The sequence below is a fragment of the Hemicordylus capensis genome, chromosome 4 (assembly GCF_027244095.1).
Source record: "Hemicordylus capensis ecotype Gifberg chromosome 4, rHemCap1.1.pri, whole genome shotgun sequence".
Taxonomy (NCBI): Eukaryota; Metazoa; Chordata; class Lepidosauria; order Squamata; family Cordylidae; genus Hemicordylus; species Hemicordylus capensis.
Genome location: NC_069660.1, coordinates 21,662,874 through 21,680,406, shown reverse-complemented (window position 1 = coordinate 21,680,406; position 17,533 = coordinate 21,662,874). Strand labels below are relative to the sequence as shown.

At 44.5% G+C, this 17,533-nt stretch overlaps 1 protein-coding gene across 4 annotated transcripts in view; it reads right to left on the bottom strand.

Annotated features, from left to right (window-relative positions):
• Positions 1-17,533, bottom strand: part of CTCFL (CCCTC-binding factor like) — a 46,502-nt gene that overhangs the window by 26,797 nt on the left and 2,172 nt on the right. For 3 of the 4 annotated variants that reach the window (XM_053244541.1, XM_053244540.1, XM_053244538.1), the window contains 6 exons: positions 15,556-16,131; positions 12,298-12,556; positions 8,744-8,908; positions 5,731-5,864; positions 2,806-2,926; positions 1,450-1,599 (listed from right to left, as the gene is read on the bottom strand). In XM_053244541.1, coding sequence (XP_053100516.1) covers positions 1,450-1,599; positions 2,806-2,926; positions 5,731-5,864; positions 8,744-8,908; positions 12,298-12,556; positions 15,556-16,095 — 1,369 coding nt within the window. In that variant the 5' untranslated portion in view covers positions 16,096-16,131. Of the gene's footprint in view, positions 1-1,449; positions 1,600-2,805; positions 2,927-5,730; positions 5,865-8,743; positions 8,909-12,297; positions 12,557-15,555; positions 16,132-17,533 lie in introns of those variants that run through there. The other variant, XM_053244539.1, reaches the window with a different exon arrangement.

Below are 17,533 nucleotides of genomic sequence, written 5' to 3'. Positions count from 1 at the left end.
ACTGTACATGCATTCAAATCTGGATGCAGATTTATGTGCATTGAATAACATGTGAATACAGCTCAAGTCTGCTGCTTCTCTCAGTTCATTTCTTTTGTTTCTCATGGGTTACCGATCCCCAGGTCTTAATCTCAGGGTTGTGGGTTCGCACAGACCCATCAGCACATACATGGGATCACAGTGCAAAAAGGAATCTCAATGCAATTGCATGATCACATCACAATTCCTTTTCGCGCTGTGATTTAAAAAAAAAAAAATCAGTCTGCATATGTGCTGGTGCACACTGGTAACCTGTAAGAGAAAGAGAAAGATGTGAACTGAATAATGCACAGCCGCCTGAATGAAATATAGAATAGAAGTTTTGCTAAAACATCAGCATCATTCTGGAAGCTTTCAAGCAATTCAGAACTACAGGAAGAAATCTGAATGGGGAGAATGTGGTAAGTATTTCAAATTCAACAGATTGGTATGGAGCACCAATATAAAGTTTACGAGCAGCATCAGAAATCCTTCTGCACTGGTTGCACTGGAGAAATCATGGTTTATTCTCTGCTAAGACTTCAAGTTGTTGCTTTAGAACAAGCCAGATAAGAAACTGCTGTCCCAAAGGTTTGAGGAGGTCATGAGCATTAATTGTCCCCCTTGCTAAGCAGTGTCCACTGTGGTTTTCATTTGGATGGGAGACTGCGTATGAGCACTGTAAGATATTCCTCTTAGAGCAGGGGCAGCCCTTGGACTACAACTCCCATAATCCATGACTACTGGCCACTGAGATTGGGAATGAGGGGATCTGTAGTCCAAGAACAGCTGGAGGGCTGTTGTTGTGCAGCCCTGCCTTAGGGGATGGGGTTGTAGGAAGAGCACCTGCTTAACATGCAGAAGGTCCCAGGTTCAATCCCTGGCAGCATCTCCAGGTAACACTGGGAGAGACTCCTGCCTGAAACCTTGGAGAGCCAGTGCCAGTCAGTGTAGACAATATTGAGCTAGATGGTCCAATGGTCTGACTCGGTATAAGGCAGCTTCCTATGTTCCTAAAAGTATTCTAAAGTCAGAATTAGATCATGAGGATACAGGCTTACATGTTGTGCAAGGCAATGCAGGCAACTGAGGCAGTACCTGCACTGCTGCGTCCATGTAACCACCATCGACAGTGTTGCGTAACAGCACTGTTCTTCTCCTTGTTGCGCAAATGCAATTGTGTAATGCAGCACCCATTATTTCCAATGGGCATCACACTGTGCAACTGCGCTTGTGCAACAGCACTATTGCGCAGCACCATCAATTGTTGCGCAGCACCATCAACTGTTGCTCAGCACCATCACACAGACGCAGCATGGCAAGTGGTGCTTAACCACCCGTATTGCCTTGCGCAGAACATGAGCCACCAATTCTAGCTTTTTCATTTATCACAGAACACTTGGGGGGGGGGGAAATGTTAGCGAAACTTACTTAAATCACCCTTCCTGGCAACTGTCGTATTGCAGTGCGGACACTCGTATTTTGGCACATTTTTCCTGTGTTTGTGCAATACATGGAACTTCAGACTTCCTGCCTGTGTAAACCTGGCCTTACAAATCAGACACTCAAAGGGCTTTTCACCTAGAAGAATAAGACAAAGCTGTAAATCTGAAACTGAACGGTCATGGCTTCAAATTGTGGGGCTGTTTACATGTACTACTTTTTCCACCCTTGATTTCACTACTCTTGTAAATGTCAGTATTCAGGCCTGCATGTTTGATTTTTCAAACACAATTAGCAGTTCCACGAGGCTCTGATCCAAGACCAAGACCACAATGTGTAGGAGGGTGGTTTTAACTCTACCCCCAGCCTGAGATTGCCCCTGATCCAGACGTGACACTTAAAAACATATCGCTGCATTTGTTGACATTCACATTCTTGGGGAAGGGCCATACCGCAGATGAAGAGCACCTGCTTTGTATGTGGAAGGTTCCAGGTAAAATCTCTGCTATCTCCAGGTAGTACTAGGAAATACCTTTCTGAAACCTAGGAGCTGCTGCCAGCCAGAGTGGATGACACTTTAAAGCCCTTAACACTTTGGTTCCTGGATACCTGAGGGACCACCTGCTCCCAAGGGTTTCTGCCCACTTAATGAGGTCACTGGAGGGGGCTCTGCTGCATGTGCCGATGATGAAAGAGGCTTGGCTGTCATGCACATGGGACAGGGCCTTCTCAGTTATTGCCCCCAGACTTTGGAATGCCCTCCCGGTAGGCATCAGCTCCTCAGTCTCCATCACACTTCTTAGAAAGCAAGTGAAATCTTGGCTTTTTACCAAGGCTTTTATATGAGTGTTGTTTTTGTTGTTGCTGCTCTGTGTTTTATGGTCCTATTGTGTATATTGTTTAAAATTTTAATTAGATTTGTATTTTTCTATTCCAACGTAATATTTTTATTGTGTAACTGTTTTATAGTCTTACATTGTTTCAAATGTTTTGTAAACCGCTTTGAGATTGTTTTAATGAAAGGCGATATAAAAATGAATCAACCAGTCAATGGACCAAGGGTCTGAGTCAGTACAAGGTAACTTTCTATGTAATCCCTGATAGCCTTTGCCTCTATTTCCTATCCAGAACTGAGGGAGGGGACAGACTGACCATCTCTTGCTTATGTTCCTTTTTAAAGCACAATTATGTATGTATTTTATTTTTATCCCAAGCTTACACCAAGGAGTTGAACGCAGAATATGTGCATCCTCCAAATGGTGCACTGGCATTTTGCCTTAAGAAACACAGCAAAACAGAACCTTAAAACAGCCATGAATTTTTTCCTCATTTCCTAATACTTACCCGAGTGAGTTACCATATGCCTTTTCAGCTTGTATGTGTCTCTGCTAGCATAGGCACAGAGAGTACATTGGTAAGGGCGCTCTCCTGTATGTGAGCGGATATGACGCTTCAATTTGCTCGCCTATCATTTCAAACAAAGAGAAATGAAATTGAAATCATGACAGGGATGTGGCCAGAGGAAACCAGCAATGCAAAATGTCATCAACACCAACTATGTAAATAAGATACCTACAGACCAAATGTGCCACTTGCTATTTAAATGACTGCTTATGCTGATTTTATGTAGGCCCCGTTGGGTACCTTGTCGGCTGAAGAGTGAGGTAAAAATAGTGGCCGACTTGACAGGCAGCCATCCGTTGATGGCAGGAACCCGCGAGGGCTTCCGTGCAACTTGAAAGGCAGCCCCGATAGTGTAGTGCCACAGGGTTGTTGTGGAATGACTTAAGACCATTCATGCGCAGTGTTCCTTCCACTGGAAACAATGAAAGGAGGGCTGCGTGGGTGCCTGGAAATGCTTTTAAGCAGGGGTGTCGTGGAGTTGGGACATGCAGGGATGGAGCACTGGTGCTTCTCGGAGTGTCTACACTTCTGAATTGGCAACTACACCACTGCTTTTAAGTCATTCCACAAAAAATAAAGAGGGGAAAGGGGAAATCCCAGGTATCTAGATAAGGAACTTGATAAACATCCCAATGGTTGGTAAATTCATGAAGTTTGTTTTTCTCCACAAGGACATGCAGTGGGCTTTATCTCTGATCCAGGTCAGCTTATTTATGGAAGCATGCTCAACGGGTTCTCTGCTATCAGCACGTTTGTGATTTTACATCTTCACTTCTGTGCGGACGGTATTGAGCATTTCGCCATTGAGGATGTCCACACCTCTTTGTGAGACCACGTCTGACGCAGTGCTTTTGTCATCTGCCACTTCCATTTTGATTTTGATACTTGACTTTGCCTATTTCATCCTGCAGTCCAATTTTTGCCTGGCTCAGTTACACCTCCTTCCTTAACTTTTGACTGTTGTTGCACATGTTTTTGTTTATGTATTCTGCATTGTGAGAAGGCAATTTGTGTATTGTTTATTAATGTTATGGATCATTTATTCCTGACATTATTTCTGAATATATATTTCTAGTGTTTATTTATATTTTCAGTGTTTGGTCATTATTATCTGCATTTTTTTGTTTTGTAGTCATGCTGGGATTTCCCCTTTCCCCTCTTTATTGTTTGTTTCATTCTCTGACTGCCCTTGTCCACTGCTTTAAGTCATTCCACAGCAGCCCTGGCCAAATGGCTGAACCTTCCCTTCGTCATCCCTTCAAAAACATTTATCCTGCCCCCTCACCCGTGTTAATGCCATATACACCTACACAACAACCGAGGAAACAGCTGGATGGTACACTATGGCGCAGTGGGGAAATGACGTAACTAGCAAGCCAGAGGTTGCCGGTTCGAATCCTCGCTGGTATGTTCCCCAGACTATGGGAAACGCCTATATCGGGCAGCAGTGATACAGGAAAGATGCAGAAAGGAATAATCTCATACTGCGTGGGAGGAGGCAATGGTAGACCCCTCCTGTTTTCTACCAAAGACAACCACAGGGCTCTGTGGTCGCCAGGAGTCGACACTGACTCGACGGCACAATTTTACCTTTAAGAGAGGATTTACAGTCTGTTCTAGATGGGATTACAAGTCCCTAAACGAGCACGTTTTTAGCTTGGGGACGAGTGCCCCTTAATCCGGTGCTTTCACTGGATATCCTAGGCTTTATGCAGACATTATTTAACTGTGTAAAATGTACCCAGGTACAGGGGGATATGCGCCACAGTCACACTCCTTGCCCTACCCACATTCAGCACTTTATCTGCACAGGCAAACACAGAACCGAGGGAAACTAGGTAACTGACACACTCCCATCCCCCGCTGCACAGTGTACCTACTTGAATGGTACAGTCTGCAGGTCTTGTGATAACAAGCATGAATTGCCAGATTTGCTAAGTAGGGTCTGCCCTGGTTTGCATTTGAATGGGAGACTACATGTGACCGCTGTAAGACATTCCCCTTAGGGCATGGGACCGCTCTGGGAAGTGCATCTGTATGCCTAGATGCAGAAGGTTCCAAGTTCCCTCCCTGGCATCTCCAAGATAGGGCTGAGGGAGACTCAGGCCTGCAACCTTGGAGAAGCTGCTGCCAGTCTGTGTTGACAATACTGAGGTAGGTGGACCAAAGGTCTGACACGGTATATGGCAGCTTCCTATCTTCCTATGAATGTCTGCAAAGGGTTCAGGTGTTAACAGTTCAAACAAGTACTTGGATTTGTGCATAAGGGCCATTCGGATGAGCAGCATCCCCTGCCCCCGGACAAAGGGACATGATGGGGCATCTCAACAGATGCATTCTGGGTTCTTCGCTATCATAACTGCCTCTTTTGTCCAAACTGGCCCAGAAGTGTTTGAGGGGGTGGGTGGCAGCCCCCAGGAAGATAATTGCTGCTACCATTACAACCAATATGCGCCCATTTAAAGTTTTATTGTCGGTTATTTGAATTTGTTTTGTATGATTTAAGGTTTTAATTGTTGCTGTGTTTTCATTTGTAAGCCACCCAGAGATTTTATATGGGGTGGTATACAAATGCAATAAACAAACAACAGATAAATAAATAAATGTCCCCTTGTTTTTGCCGCTGGAGAATAAATAAGGTGGCAAAATGGGAGGAGAGCATTTTGGCCAGGGTGTTTTAATTATAGCTATACAAAACTCACTGAAACCTGCTGACCAGAGGCAAAAGCAGGATGCGGGTAGACACCATGAGCAGGGGTGCCTCTTTCAAAGTACCTTTGGCTCTCTGGGAAAAACCAGTCTCCGTCACGTGCAGAGAGCCATCTTGGAGCACTAAAGCAATTGCGCTACCAGTGATGTACTCACCTCGACACTACAATAGTTACAGAAGGAGCACTTAAAGGGTTTCTCAAGAGTATGCTTATACCGCCTGTGCCGTGAAAGCTCGCCACTGGTCACAAAAGCCATATTGCATTCACCACACTTGTATGGCTTAGTCCCTGAAAGAAGAGACAGACATTACATTTCACCATATTTGAAGCGAGCTGGTCTTGTGGTAGCAAGCATGACTTGTCCCCATAGCTAAGCAGGGTCTGCCTTGGTTGCATCTGAATGGGAGACTTGATGTGTGAGCACTGGAAGATACTCCCCTCAGGGGATGAAGCCACTCTGGGAAGAGCAGAAGGTTTCAAGTTCCCTCCCTGGCTTCTCCAAGATAGGGCTGAGAGAGACTCCTGCCTGCAACCTTGGAGAAGCCGCTGCCAGTCTGTGAAGACAATACTGAGCTAGATAGACCAATGGTCTGACTCAGTATATGGCAGCTTCCTATGTTACACGAACAGAAGAAAACTTTAAATTTAAAATGACCCCCCTCAAAAACAGAGGTTCAATAAAGCTTATGCCTATTTACCCAAATGGAACAGGACTCTGAATTTAAGATCCTCCCCCTATCACTAACATCAAACAACTTGGGGAAAAACTTGTCTTGGATTCAGGTAAATTCGGTAAATGCCAGATGGGTTAAGGACCACTCTCGTTAAATGAAAATGTTGGCAAACTTTATTTTCCTTATCTTTGCATTTATTATGATGTTAACCTGCTGGTTTTATATCTACCTATCTTTAGAACTCCTCCTCCTACGAATATTGTTGATTTCATTATTTATATAGCATATAGAAAATCTTAGGGGTGTAAACCACCTAGTGACTTCAGTAGTGGGAGGTATACAAATATGCTAAATAAATAAATAAATAGCATAGCTTAGCATAGCATAATATTGATTATTGTACATAAAAAATAAACATGACGGTTCCCCGTCCCAAAAGGGCTCACAATCTAAAAGACCAAAAAAAACATAAGGTAGACACCAGCAACAGCCACTGGAGGGATGCTGTGCTGGGGATGGATAGGGCCAACTGCTCTCCCGCTGTCCCTAAGCCTGCTAAATATAAGAGAATCACCACTAAGAGGTGCCTCTTTGCTTAACTAGCAGGCAAAATGGCCCATCAAACACTTAAGACAGTGGTTTCCAATCCTGGGTCCTCAGATGTTGTTGGACTGTAACACCCAACCCTCCCAGTCATGGCGGGGAATGATGGGATTTGTAGTCCAACAACATCTGGGGACCCAAGGCTGGGAACCCCTGTCTTAAGAGATAGATCACAAAGTCATTATACATCACTGATTTTGCTTCACCTTTACTTGATTATTATGTGAGGAAAGCAAGGCTCAGAGAACAAAGCATGTGCTTTGAACCATCCCTGACTGGAAAATCCACCAGTGGGCTTTCAGTAGGTACTGGCAGGCATAGATTGGTTCATATGGCCCAACTCATCAGCCATAGCTGAGTCTACAAGATAAGGCAAACATGGCGCTGAAGTCCAAACTAATATTTAGGACATCAAATCAAAGCTAATCAAAAGTATTTTCAGAATTATGGCCACAACTCTCCCATCAGAGGCAATCAGCACCTTGAGACATTTAGGGAAGAAACAAAACAAGAACACACATACGGCCTTATCCTGTGCTTGTTTACTTGGACTCTGTTCCACTTTGTTCAATATGACTTATTTTCAAGTGTGCAAAACATCACAGCTGCTTCACAACTCCCAAGCTTGGCCCTCTGGATGTTGTTGAACTACAACTCCCATCTGCTCCAGTCATTATAAATTGTGGCTTGGGACGATGGGAGTTGTAGTCCATAGGAACATAGAAAGCTGCCTTCTACCGAGTCAGACCATTGGTCCATCTAGCTCAGTATTGTCTACACAGACTGGCAGCAGCTGGCTTCTGCTAGGTTGCAGGCAGGAGCCTCTCTCAGCCCTATCTTGGAGTTGCCAGGGAGGGTAACTTGGAACCTTCTGCATGCAAGATGCAGGTGCTCTTCCCAGAGCAGCTCCATCCCCTCAGGGGAATATTTTCCAGTGTTCACATGTAGTCTCCAATTCAAATGCAAACCAGGGTGGACACTGCTTAGCAAAGGGGACAATTCATGCTTGCTACCACAAGACCAGCTCATCAACAACAGCTGAAGAGCCAAGGTTACTTACTCCTGGCCAAAGGACCAATTCTCCTTTAGATAGGGTACCAGGTCCTATGAACGGGCTTTATACTGAGTCCATAGTCTTACAAATGATTCAGCGCAGTCAAGACCTCGTCATGGCATGTTTCAACCCATGTTTCGGTTGTTTTTCAACTTGTGTCAGGTCATCATATTGAACTATTCATAAAAGCATCATCTCCCATAAGAGAGCTGATCTTATGAGAGGAGAGCTGGTCTTGTGGCAAAGGTAAAGTGTGTCATCGAGTCGGTTTCGACTCCTGGTGACCACAGAGTCCTGTGGTTGTCTTTGGTAGGGTTTTACCATTGCCTCCTCCTGCACAGTATGAGATGATGCCTTTCAGAATCTTCCTATATCGCTGCTGCCCGATATAGGTATTTCCTATAGTCTGGGAAACATACCAGCGGGGATTCAAACCAGCAACCTCTGGCTTGATAATCAAGTCATTTCCCCACTGTGCCATATGGTAGCAAGCATGAATTGTCCCCTTTGTTAAGCAGGGTCCAACCTGGTTCACATTTTAATGGGAGACTGAACGTGAGCACAGTAAGATATTCCCCTTAGGGGAGGGGGCTGCTCTGGGAAGAGCATCTGCATGCAGAATGCTCCAATTTGATGGACCAATGGTCTGACTCGGGAGAAGGCAGCTTCCTATGTTCCTATACTAATCTCCTGAAAAAGGAAAACCAAGAGATTCATGTTTCTTTCAGCTCATAAACGTGGTACTGACAATCTACTCTAGACAAGATGTTCTGGTTGTTGGTTAAATTGGGAAGCATGCAGTCAAACAAATGTGCATTTCTATACATTACACATACCTGTATGAGTGTTCACATGGTTACGCAAGAGGGAAACTGTACGGAAAGACTTAAGACAGAGATGGCACATGTGTGGCTTTTCATCAGAGTGTTTTTTCAAGTGTCGATTAAGGCCCGATGTACTGTAAGAGGTGAACGTGCACATGCTGCAGCGCTGTTTGTCTCCTAGGAGAACACAATTGATTTTAGGTCAAGCCAGGCATTCAGAAGTACCTTTTTAAAAGAAGTGGACACTTTAATTGTATACTGCCTGCCCTGCCTACCCCTTGATATACAATCTATTCATACATGCAAATACAGCACATGGTTTCTCTTAACTATATGATTTACAGCTGAATGTGTGATTGACCTCCAGTGAAACTCATTGCATTTGACATGACAGGGAAGTGCCATCTGTGATGTTTGATCTGTGATGTCTCAATCAAAGGTGTAGGCCATCAAGTGAACCAGACTTTCCTATTCTCCAGTATTTCATAAGACTTAAAGGGGGGGGGGAGAATTTCAGTTCCCTCTCTGGCATCTCCAAAACTGGGCTGAGCGAAACTCCCGAGTCCTGCCTGTAACCTTGGAGAAGCCACTGCCAGTCTATGTAGAAAATACTGAGCTGGATGGACCAATGGTCTGACTCGGTAGAGGGGGCAGCTCCCTATGTTCCTATAAGAACAAGACATGCATAAGGGGAACATTCAGTAGACGCCAGTGCTGCAACAGCAAAGGGAACAGTGGCATAGGCACACTTGGCCTTTGGGGTGAACTGGGACCTCTTTACAACCAGCCATTTATGGGACTGGTTTACACTGAATGACAGAAGGGATATGCAGTGATAAGAGTGTCAGGGATTCAAGTTCAAATCCTCCCTTGGCTACAAAACTAATTTGGTGTCCTTGGGACAGTCAGTGGCTGACATTCTGACTAATCCTGTCCTTGCAAAGTGAAACAAGCTGGCCTAGTGCAAGAAGATCACAGAGCTAGGCTGCATCAGGAGGATTTTCAGAATTGCGCTCTTGTGCAGAAGTTCCCTGAAAAACATAAGATGTTCCACAGGGTGCACATCTTGTTGTTCAAGTGCAAACAGGTTTGTGCTAGTGCAGGGGTTAAGAACATAAGAACAGCCCTGCTGGATCAGGCCCAAGGACTATCTTAGCATCCTGTTCCCCACAGTGGCCCACCAGGTGCCTCTGAGAAGCCCACTGGCAGAAGGTGATAGCATGCCCTCTCTCCTGCTGTTACTCTCCTGTAACTGAGATTTAGAGGCATCGTGCCTCTGAAGCTGGAGGCAGCCTATAGCCATCAAACTAGTAGCCATTGATAGACCTATCTTCCATGACTTTGTCTAAGCCTTTTAAAGCCACCCAAGCTAGTGGCCATCAACACACCCCGTGGCCGAGAACTCCATAAGTTAATTATGCGCTGTTTGGAAAAGTACTTCCTTTTGTCGGTCCTACATTTCCTGGCCTTCAGTTTCATGGGATGACCCCTGATTCTATTGTTGTGTGCGAGCTTGCATGTCTCTCCTAAAGAAGATATCAAGCAAGGGAACACAGCAAGGAAATAAAATGAATAAATCACCAAGAAAATAAGAGGGGAAGGAGAAGCTAGGTCTGCTAGGGCGGGAAATCTCCTAGGGCTGGATTTCTGGCTGGCTAGGCTAGCAGTGTGTGTGTGTCTTTGCCAGAGGAGAAGCCTGAGTGGGGGATTCATTCCAGGTGAGGGCCTCAGCTTGTGGGAAGCCCCACATTCCTGAGCTGAATCAGTTTGACTGCTGGTGTTGAATACAAAGCTCAGAGCAGAGGAGCTTTGCTCCCATGAGCTTTCCTAACAGGAGTTTGCAAACAGATAATGAAGGGGTTTATTATTATTACTAGTATTTTTAAGCCCATTTAAATAACAGGCTCTAGTGGGGGGGGTGCTGCTCTTGCGTATTCCGAAGCCCAATCCTCACCTTCGGCCGCCAGCAGGCCCAGTCCCCCGCGGCGGCGAGGTAGATCACTCCCCAGAGTCCCCCAATCCTCCGAGTCCAATGGCTCTCTATCCACTATGCCACACGGTTTCTCGCGGGTGCCGCCTCATTACCAGGGAGAGCACTTTATAGGCGTTGAGTTATTCATTCCCCCATCTTGGCCGCCTGAGGGAAGCCCGCCAAGCAGGGGCGGGGCAGGGGACCTGGCTGCCTTATTAGCAGAGGCTGCCGGAGGAGGGGAGTCAGTCACACCCCAGGCACAATGGAGAGCGGCAGCGTGAATTAGAACCAAGCCAAGGGCAGCCCGCCCGCGGGGGACTGTCAGGAGAAAAGCCTCTGTGGCGAGCAGCTGGCTACCGCCACAATGCCCATGCTGTCGGGTATGGAGGTGGCGGAGGAGCCGGACCAAGCGGCGCCCCGAGGCAAAGGCAAGGACCCCAACGCCTATAAAGTGCTCTCCCTGGTAATGAGGCGGCGCCCGCGAGAAGCCATGTGGCGTAGTGGATAGAGAGCCATTGGACTTGGAGGATTGGGGGACTCTGGGGAGTGATCTACCTCGCCGCGGCCGCCAGCAGGGCCAGTCCTTTCTGCCGCCGCTGCCGCATTTCCCTGCTCCCGGTCCGGGAGCCAACATGGCCGCCCGTGTCTGGGAGGCCGTATCTTTCACGGTTGTTCTGGGCATGCGCTCCGCGCATGGCCAGAATGGCCGAGAAAGACACAGGCCGAGAAATGCCACGGGATCACGCTGTAGTCTTTTATTATAGAGGATTATTTATTCGATTTCTACACCGCCCTTCCAAAAATGGCTCAGGGCAGTTTACAAGAGAAATAATAAATAAATAAGATGGATCCCTGTCCCCAAAGGGCTCACAATCTAAAATAAACATAAGAAAGACACCAGCTACAGTCACTGGAGGTACTGTGCTGGGGGTGGATAGGGCCAGTTACTCTCTCCCTACTAAACAGAGAGGTGTGTTGATGGCCACTAGCTTGGATAGCTTTAAAAGGCTTAGACAAAGTCATGGAAGATAGGTCTATCAATGGCTACTAGTTTGATGGCTTAGCACAACTAACTAGCACCACAGCCTTACACTAGAGCCACAGCCTTGAGCTAGCACAACATCCTTGTGTAAGTGCAGCGTTAGTCAACACGTCAGCCATTATCTTTCAGCCTAAACTACCGCACAGCATTGTGGAGAAGGAAGGAGAGCCACATATGCAACTCTGAGTTTCTTGGAAGAAGGGCAGGTTAAAAATCTAATCATTAATTACCATCACACGACGTTCAGTCCATTTTAGGACTTTCCTACATAGGCTAAAATTAACTTGGGACATGCTTTGACCAATTTTCAAAAGCACACCTCTAAATGCTATGTATAAATGAGTAACTATGCAGAAATGAATAACACGGTAATGACATCCCGCACAACGGGTGCCAGAACATAGTAAGAATTGCCCTGCTTGATCAGGCCCAAGGTCCATTTCCTCTGACATTCTGCGTCCTGATCAGCCTTCATCAAAGAACAGGAAGTCCTCCATTATGATCACCTGTGCTTACGCATTAAAATACAAAGTTGTACAGATGACTTTATACCTTCTCTCCTTTGGACTGTGTTCTGATGGGCCCTTGAAGTAACATCAGTGCTTGTTCCACCAGGATGTTGTGACAGAAATTCAGTGCTTTGGTCTTTATTTTCAGAACTCTGCAGCAGTAAGGGATCACCTTTCATTCTGCTGCTCAGAGTCTTTGCTGCCTCAGCCACCGAGGAATGGTTTTGTCTTTCCTCTTCTGCTACAAGTAGCTCCTGGTCCTTACCTCCATCTGCAACTATATCTCTACTGCGATCTATCTGCTTTTCAAGAGAGAGAGAGAGAGAGAGAAAACACGAGAACAAACAAACATAAAATGAGACGAACCCAGCATGGTTCAGACGTAGTCACAAGTGCATTCCAGATCTATAATACACTATGCAGTGGGTTTAAGATAAGCATTAAGAAATATGTTTTTAGTTTTCAATGGTGTTCTAAAAAGCATGAACATTGCAATAAAGTTAAAGCACCCTTCTTAACTTCCACACCATATTGTATCCACTCTATTCACAATCATATTCCTTTCCATTTTTCATAGCATCATTTACCATTGAGCCTATATGCTTAGAGTAGAGACAAATCAATTTGTTTTTACCAGCTAATCTGTTTTATCCATTTATTTAGAGGAAAGTCTGTAGAGCAGTGGTAGAGGACATACTCTTCATGTAGGTGGTCTCATGTTCAGTTCCTGGCATCTCCAGGTATGGCTGGGAAAGACCTCTCTGTCTGCAACCCTAGAAAACCACTGCCAGTCAGTATAAACCAAGGGTAGGCAACCCTTGGCATTTCAGCTGCTGTCAAACTGCAACTCCCATCATCCCCAGTCATAATAAATTGTGGCTGGGGATGTTGGGAGTTGTAGTCCAACAATAGGTGGAGTGCCAAAGGTTGCCTTCCCTTGCTACCAGGAGTTCCCACAAGAGGTACTCCAGATGTTGCTAAACTACAACTCCCATCATCCCCAGCTACAATTTAGTGTGGCTGGGGATGCTGGGAGTTGTAGTTCAGCAACATCTGATTGGGAACCCCTGGTATAGACAATATAAGCTAGATGGTCCAATGGTCTCATTTGGTAACGGGCAGCTTGTGTTCATATTAAGTTTATTTCAATCTCATTCTCCATTTGTGCACTAGGAAGGCTGTTCGTATTTTTATGTCTATTTGCATACACATGCATTCTTTACTCCCCAACGTTTAAAAAAACAAGATACAAAATGGCTCCAGGGAATGGGGGAGGCAGGTGTGTTGAGGGCTTCACAGCCACTGAACCACAGCCAGCTTTTCCACTGAATCTCCCTGAAAATCTGCAGAACTGGTTTATTTATCCCACAGCTCATACCTTCCTCCACAAGAAAAAACTCGAAGCAGCAATGGAGCTGGCTCCACCACTCTTACTATCTCCACCTGTTTAGGTGTTTTGTTTCGAGACCATTCTTGGTGATCCCAATGCAAGGTGATGTTTATGACCATCAAAGCCTCAAACAGTCTAGGAGAATGCCTCCTCCCACCTATTCCCTCACTCCGACCAAAAGGATCAGAGGCCTTGCTCAGTGTCCTTTCTTAGATGTGATAAGGACTCTTGGGACACTAAGCAGGGTTTTCTGCATGGTGACACCTACATTCTAGAAACCCCTGCCTAGACAGTCCCCTTAAAGCCACTTCCTTGCCTTATTTCTGTTGTCAGGTGAAAACATTCCTCTGTAGATGAGCTTTTCTTGGCTAGCAATAAATAATCAGTATTGCTGCTGTTCTGGTTCAAATGTTGCAGCTTGAGTTGTATTGTTATGGTTTTAAAAGTCATTTTTATGGTGTTTTATTGGAGTTTTAACTTTATCTTGTAAATTGCCTTGACAACTTACATTAGCAGGAAAGCAACTCATCAGATAATCAATCAATCAGTTAAAAGCACTGTAGGATATAATGGTACTGTCTCCTGGCTGCATTTTCTGAACTTATTGGTTGTGAGGTTGCTTATATTGTTTTATGTGATCTCATTACTGCTACACCACCTTGGCTGTTTTTAAACAAAAACAAAAAGATGGTCTAACTTTTTAAAAGGAACTTCCTAAGAGATATATCTGGGTAAGAATCATGCATAACCGTACATGATTGCATTAAATTCATGACTAAATTAAGTTGCCATTTTGAGGGCAAACTGGTGAAAAAGCGGGACATAAATTCAATAATTAAATAAATAAACCTAAGTTCCCAGCATAGGATTTAGGATTTAAACTCCAATTTCATTTCATTATTTTTGCTGATCATCCTGATCCAAGCCCAACTCTCCATCAAGTGGTGCATGCAGACCTATAGTTCAAAGAACCGTCAGGAGAAGGTGGTGTCCGTGTACCGTTGGCTGCAGGTTACCTGAACCTATCACTCATGCTGGGAGTCTGAAGGTAAGCAGGAAAAGCATCGTATGCACTTAGTATAGTTGTCCTACCTGCAGGAACCTGTCTCTGCATGAGGACTCCTGAATCTGGCTCAACTGTGGGAAACAGGATCAATATTTATTTTGAATTTAAATCTACTACTACTATTATTATTATTTTACACAGTCAGACAGGTGTTATTGACTGGTTTGTTTTATCCAGACATCGAGTCCTTCCCAAGGACCTGGGATGCCAGAATTTTATTGTCAATGTTGTTGCTGTTGTTATAGATATCGTCGCAGAATATAGGCTGTTCCCAGTAAAGCTGCTTTTTGTAACTGGCTGATGGTGATTTCTGTGGCCCCTATGGTGTTGTTGTTGTTAACAACAACAACAACAATAATAATAAACCACCAATTATTTGTTTTGCTGGTGGGGTGATGTGTGGACTGTAGAAATGTTTAACATCTGCTTCACAGCTGCAAGAACTAGGCTTTGGATTTATTGGCGTAATCTGCTTCTATGTTAAGCAATACCTGCCCCCCGCCCCGATTCTGAAATCTCAAAAAGGATTCATACCATGAACAACAGTTATGCATGATTCTTACCCAGACATCTCTCTTAGAAGTTTCATTTTGCAATTTTTAATGGTAACTTTCTTATTGCACAGCAAGGACAATCGACTTAGCATATTCCTTGCACCCCAAGGACAGATCTGTAACTGAGACACATCTGCAGCTCAGTTAAGCCAAAGAAAGCCACTATAATCCTATTGACTTCAAAAAGGTAAAGTGATTTCTGTCCAAATACACAAACAGCCAACTTAATGAATCTTCAAGCACAGCTGCCTTACCAATTACACAGCTACCTTAATCAAGAGGCACAGCTACCTTAATCCAGACGACATCCAGGGCCTTCTCGGTTGACCTTTTATCCTCATTAAGCACTTGTGCTTCCTTCAGACCATTAACGTGCATCACTTCCATTTCACGGATTGTATAAATGCCTTCTAGCAAACTTATTGTCAAGTCTTCCTCTGGGTTCTCCTGAACGCCTTCACTCAGCGGCATCACCTCTAAAGGCTGCAAGATGCTCGTCTCTTGCTGGATGATGGAATGAAGCCCATCCTGCTGAAGGGTAGGACAAATCCCTTGGAAATCATCTCCCTCCATCTTCAGATGCACTGTCTTCAGCAATATAAGGTGTTTTTCTCCGGAGGACTGGGAAGGCTGAAGTTCTCTTCCTCCTTCTGACAGTCTACCAAGCAAGGTCGGATGTAGGTTTGGGGCCTCTTCACCATAACCACAGCTCCTCGTTTTCTCCCAGGATACGCCGTCTTCTCCTTCAGCTTCTCGTGCTTTGTCCCAGCCTCCTTCAGCCTCTTTGACTTTGGTGGATGGCTCACCATGTCCTGTGCTCTGGCTATCCATTATTCTACTGAACTTATTCAAAAGGAGAGCAGAGAGCTACTTGGAAACAAAGTGTGGAGGTTAGGAGTCAGCCACTTCAAGCCCCAAGGCCAAATCTGTCCCTTCTCCACAGCTGGTCTTTGGAAAGAGTGGTCCTTGTGACATCAGGACCTTCGGGCAAGCCCAGGGGTGGGGTGGCTCTCCAGCTCACCATTTTTCATCCTCTCCTCAAACAGTCCCTTAGTCAAAAGCAGTGGCTGACCAGAGTTTTATTTAAACCAACCCACTGCCAACTCTGACCTATGTCTTAGGTTGTGTTTGTTTCATCCCCTGCATCAGTAACTCAAAAATGAAATCTAAAACTGGCTAGAATGTACTGTTTTTAAAAGGATGCTTTCCTGTTCCCTATCCTGCATTGAGAACATTCATAAGTTACGTACTACGTTTAGAAGGTATTTTTAGAGGTGATCTGCGCTTTGTATTTTGCTCTTGGGTACGAAGAGCACCAGAATTTAAACAGGGAAAATAAATGCACAGTCCTGTCAAATCAATTGTGAATGACACACAGGGATTTAATTAGGCATGTTTCTCCCAATAACACAGAACAAGTGATCAGAAAAAAACCTTTTACTCTTCCCGCAATAATCTTTTTCTCTCTCAGGCGCTGTAATCCATATTATCATGGGTGTGTGCAAGTATGTGTCCAAGTCTCACATTTTAATAGTAAGTCTTTAATTGCAGCCATTTCCAAAAGCCCCACAACTCAATTTCTTTGGCTTGGGGGACCCCCCGCCCTTAATTTATTTCTCATATTTTCCCCAAATGTTTCCAACATCAAATTATAGTCCAGATTGCATCAATAACCCAGATAACATGCCTGGTTGCCTGTGACAAATAAGAATTTCTCCCAGGGAAGAAGGCAGAAACATAAACATTTTTGTAAATTACAAGAGATGGCTCTCCCCATCCCATCTTCTTTTTAAAACATCATTGTCCTAACAAAGGTCTGTGAGGACAGATGAGGTAGGAAAATACAGTGGGCTAGAAACGTGCATATTAAGTTGCAAGGTTTCTCTAATTTCTTAACCCAAACCTAATTTCCCTCTCTTTAACAATGTTCCCCCTTCAGTTCTTGGAATCTCTTCAGGTTATTTTTGAAACCTTCTAAATTCACAGCCAGTTTGGAACCTCTCTTGATAGTTTCTCAAAGTTTGATAATACCACATCTCATCCTCATTCCAACTTTCCTTTTTAAAATCTTTCTAATTCTTGCCATATTTTATTTCTGGTATTTCTCTACTTCATTTCCAATTCTATTTTTCCTGAAACCTAAATCATTTTAGCCAATTTGTAATTCTAAATATTGTGTCCCAGTTTGAAGCACATGTTCTTTACTTATGGCTTCAAGTATTGACACTTCACATTGCAGAAATAATGAGATCTGTCATAGATTGCAACT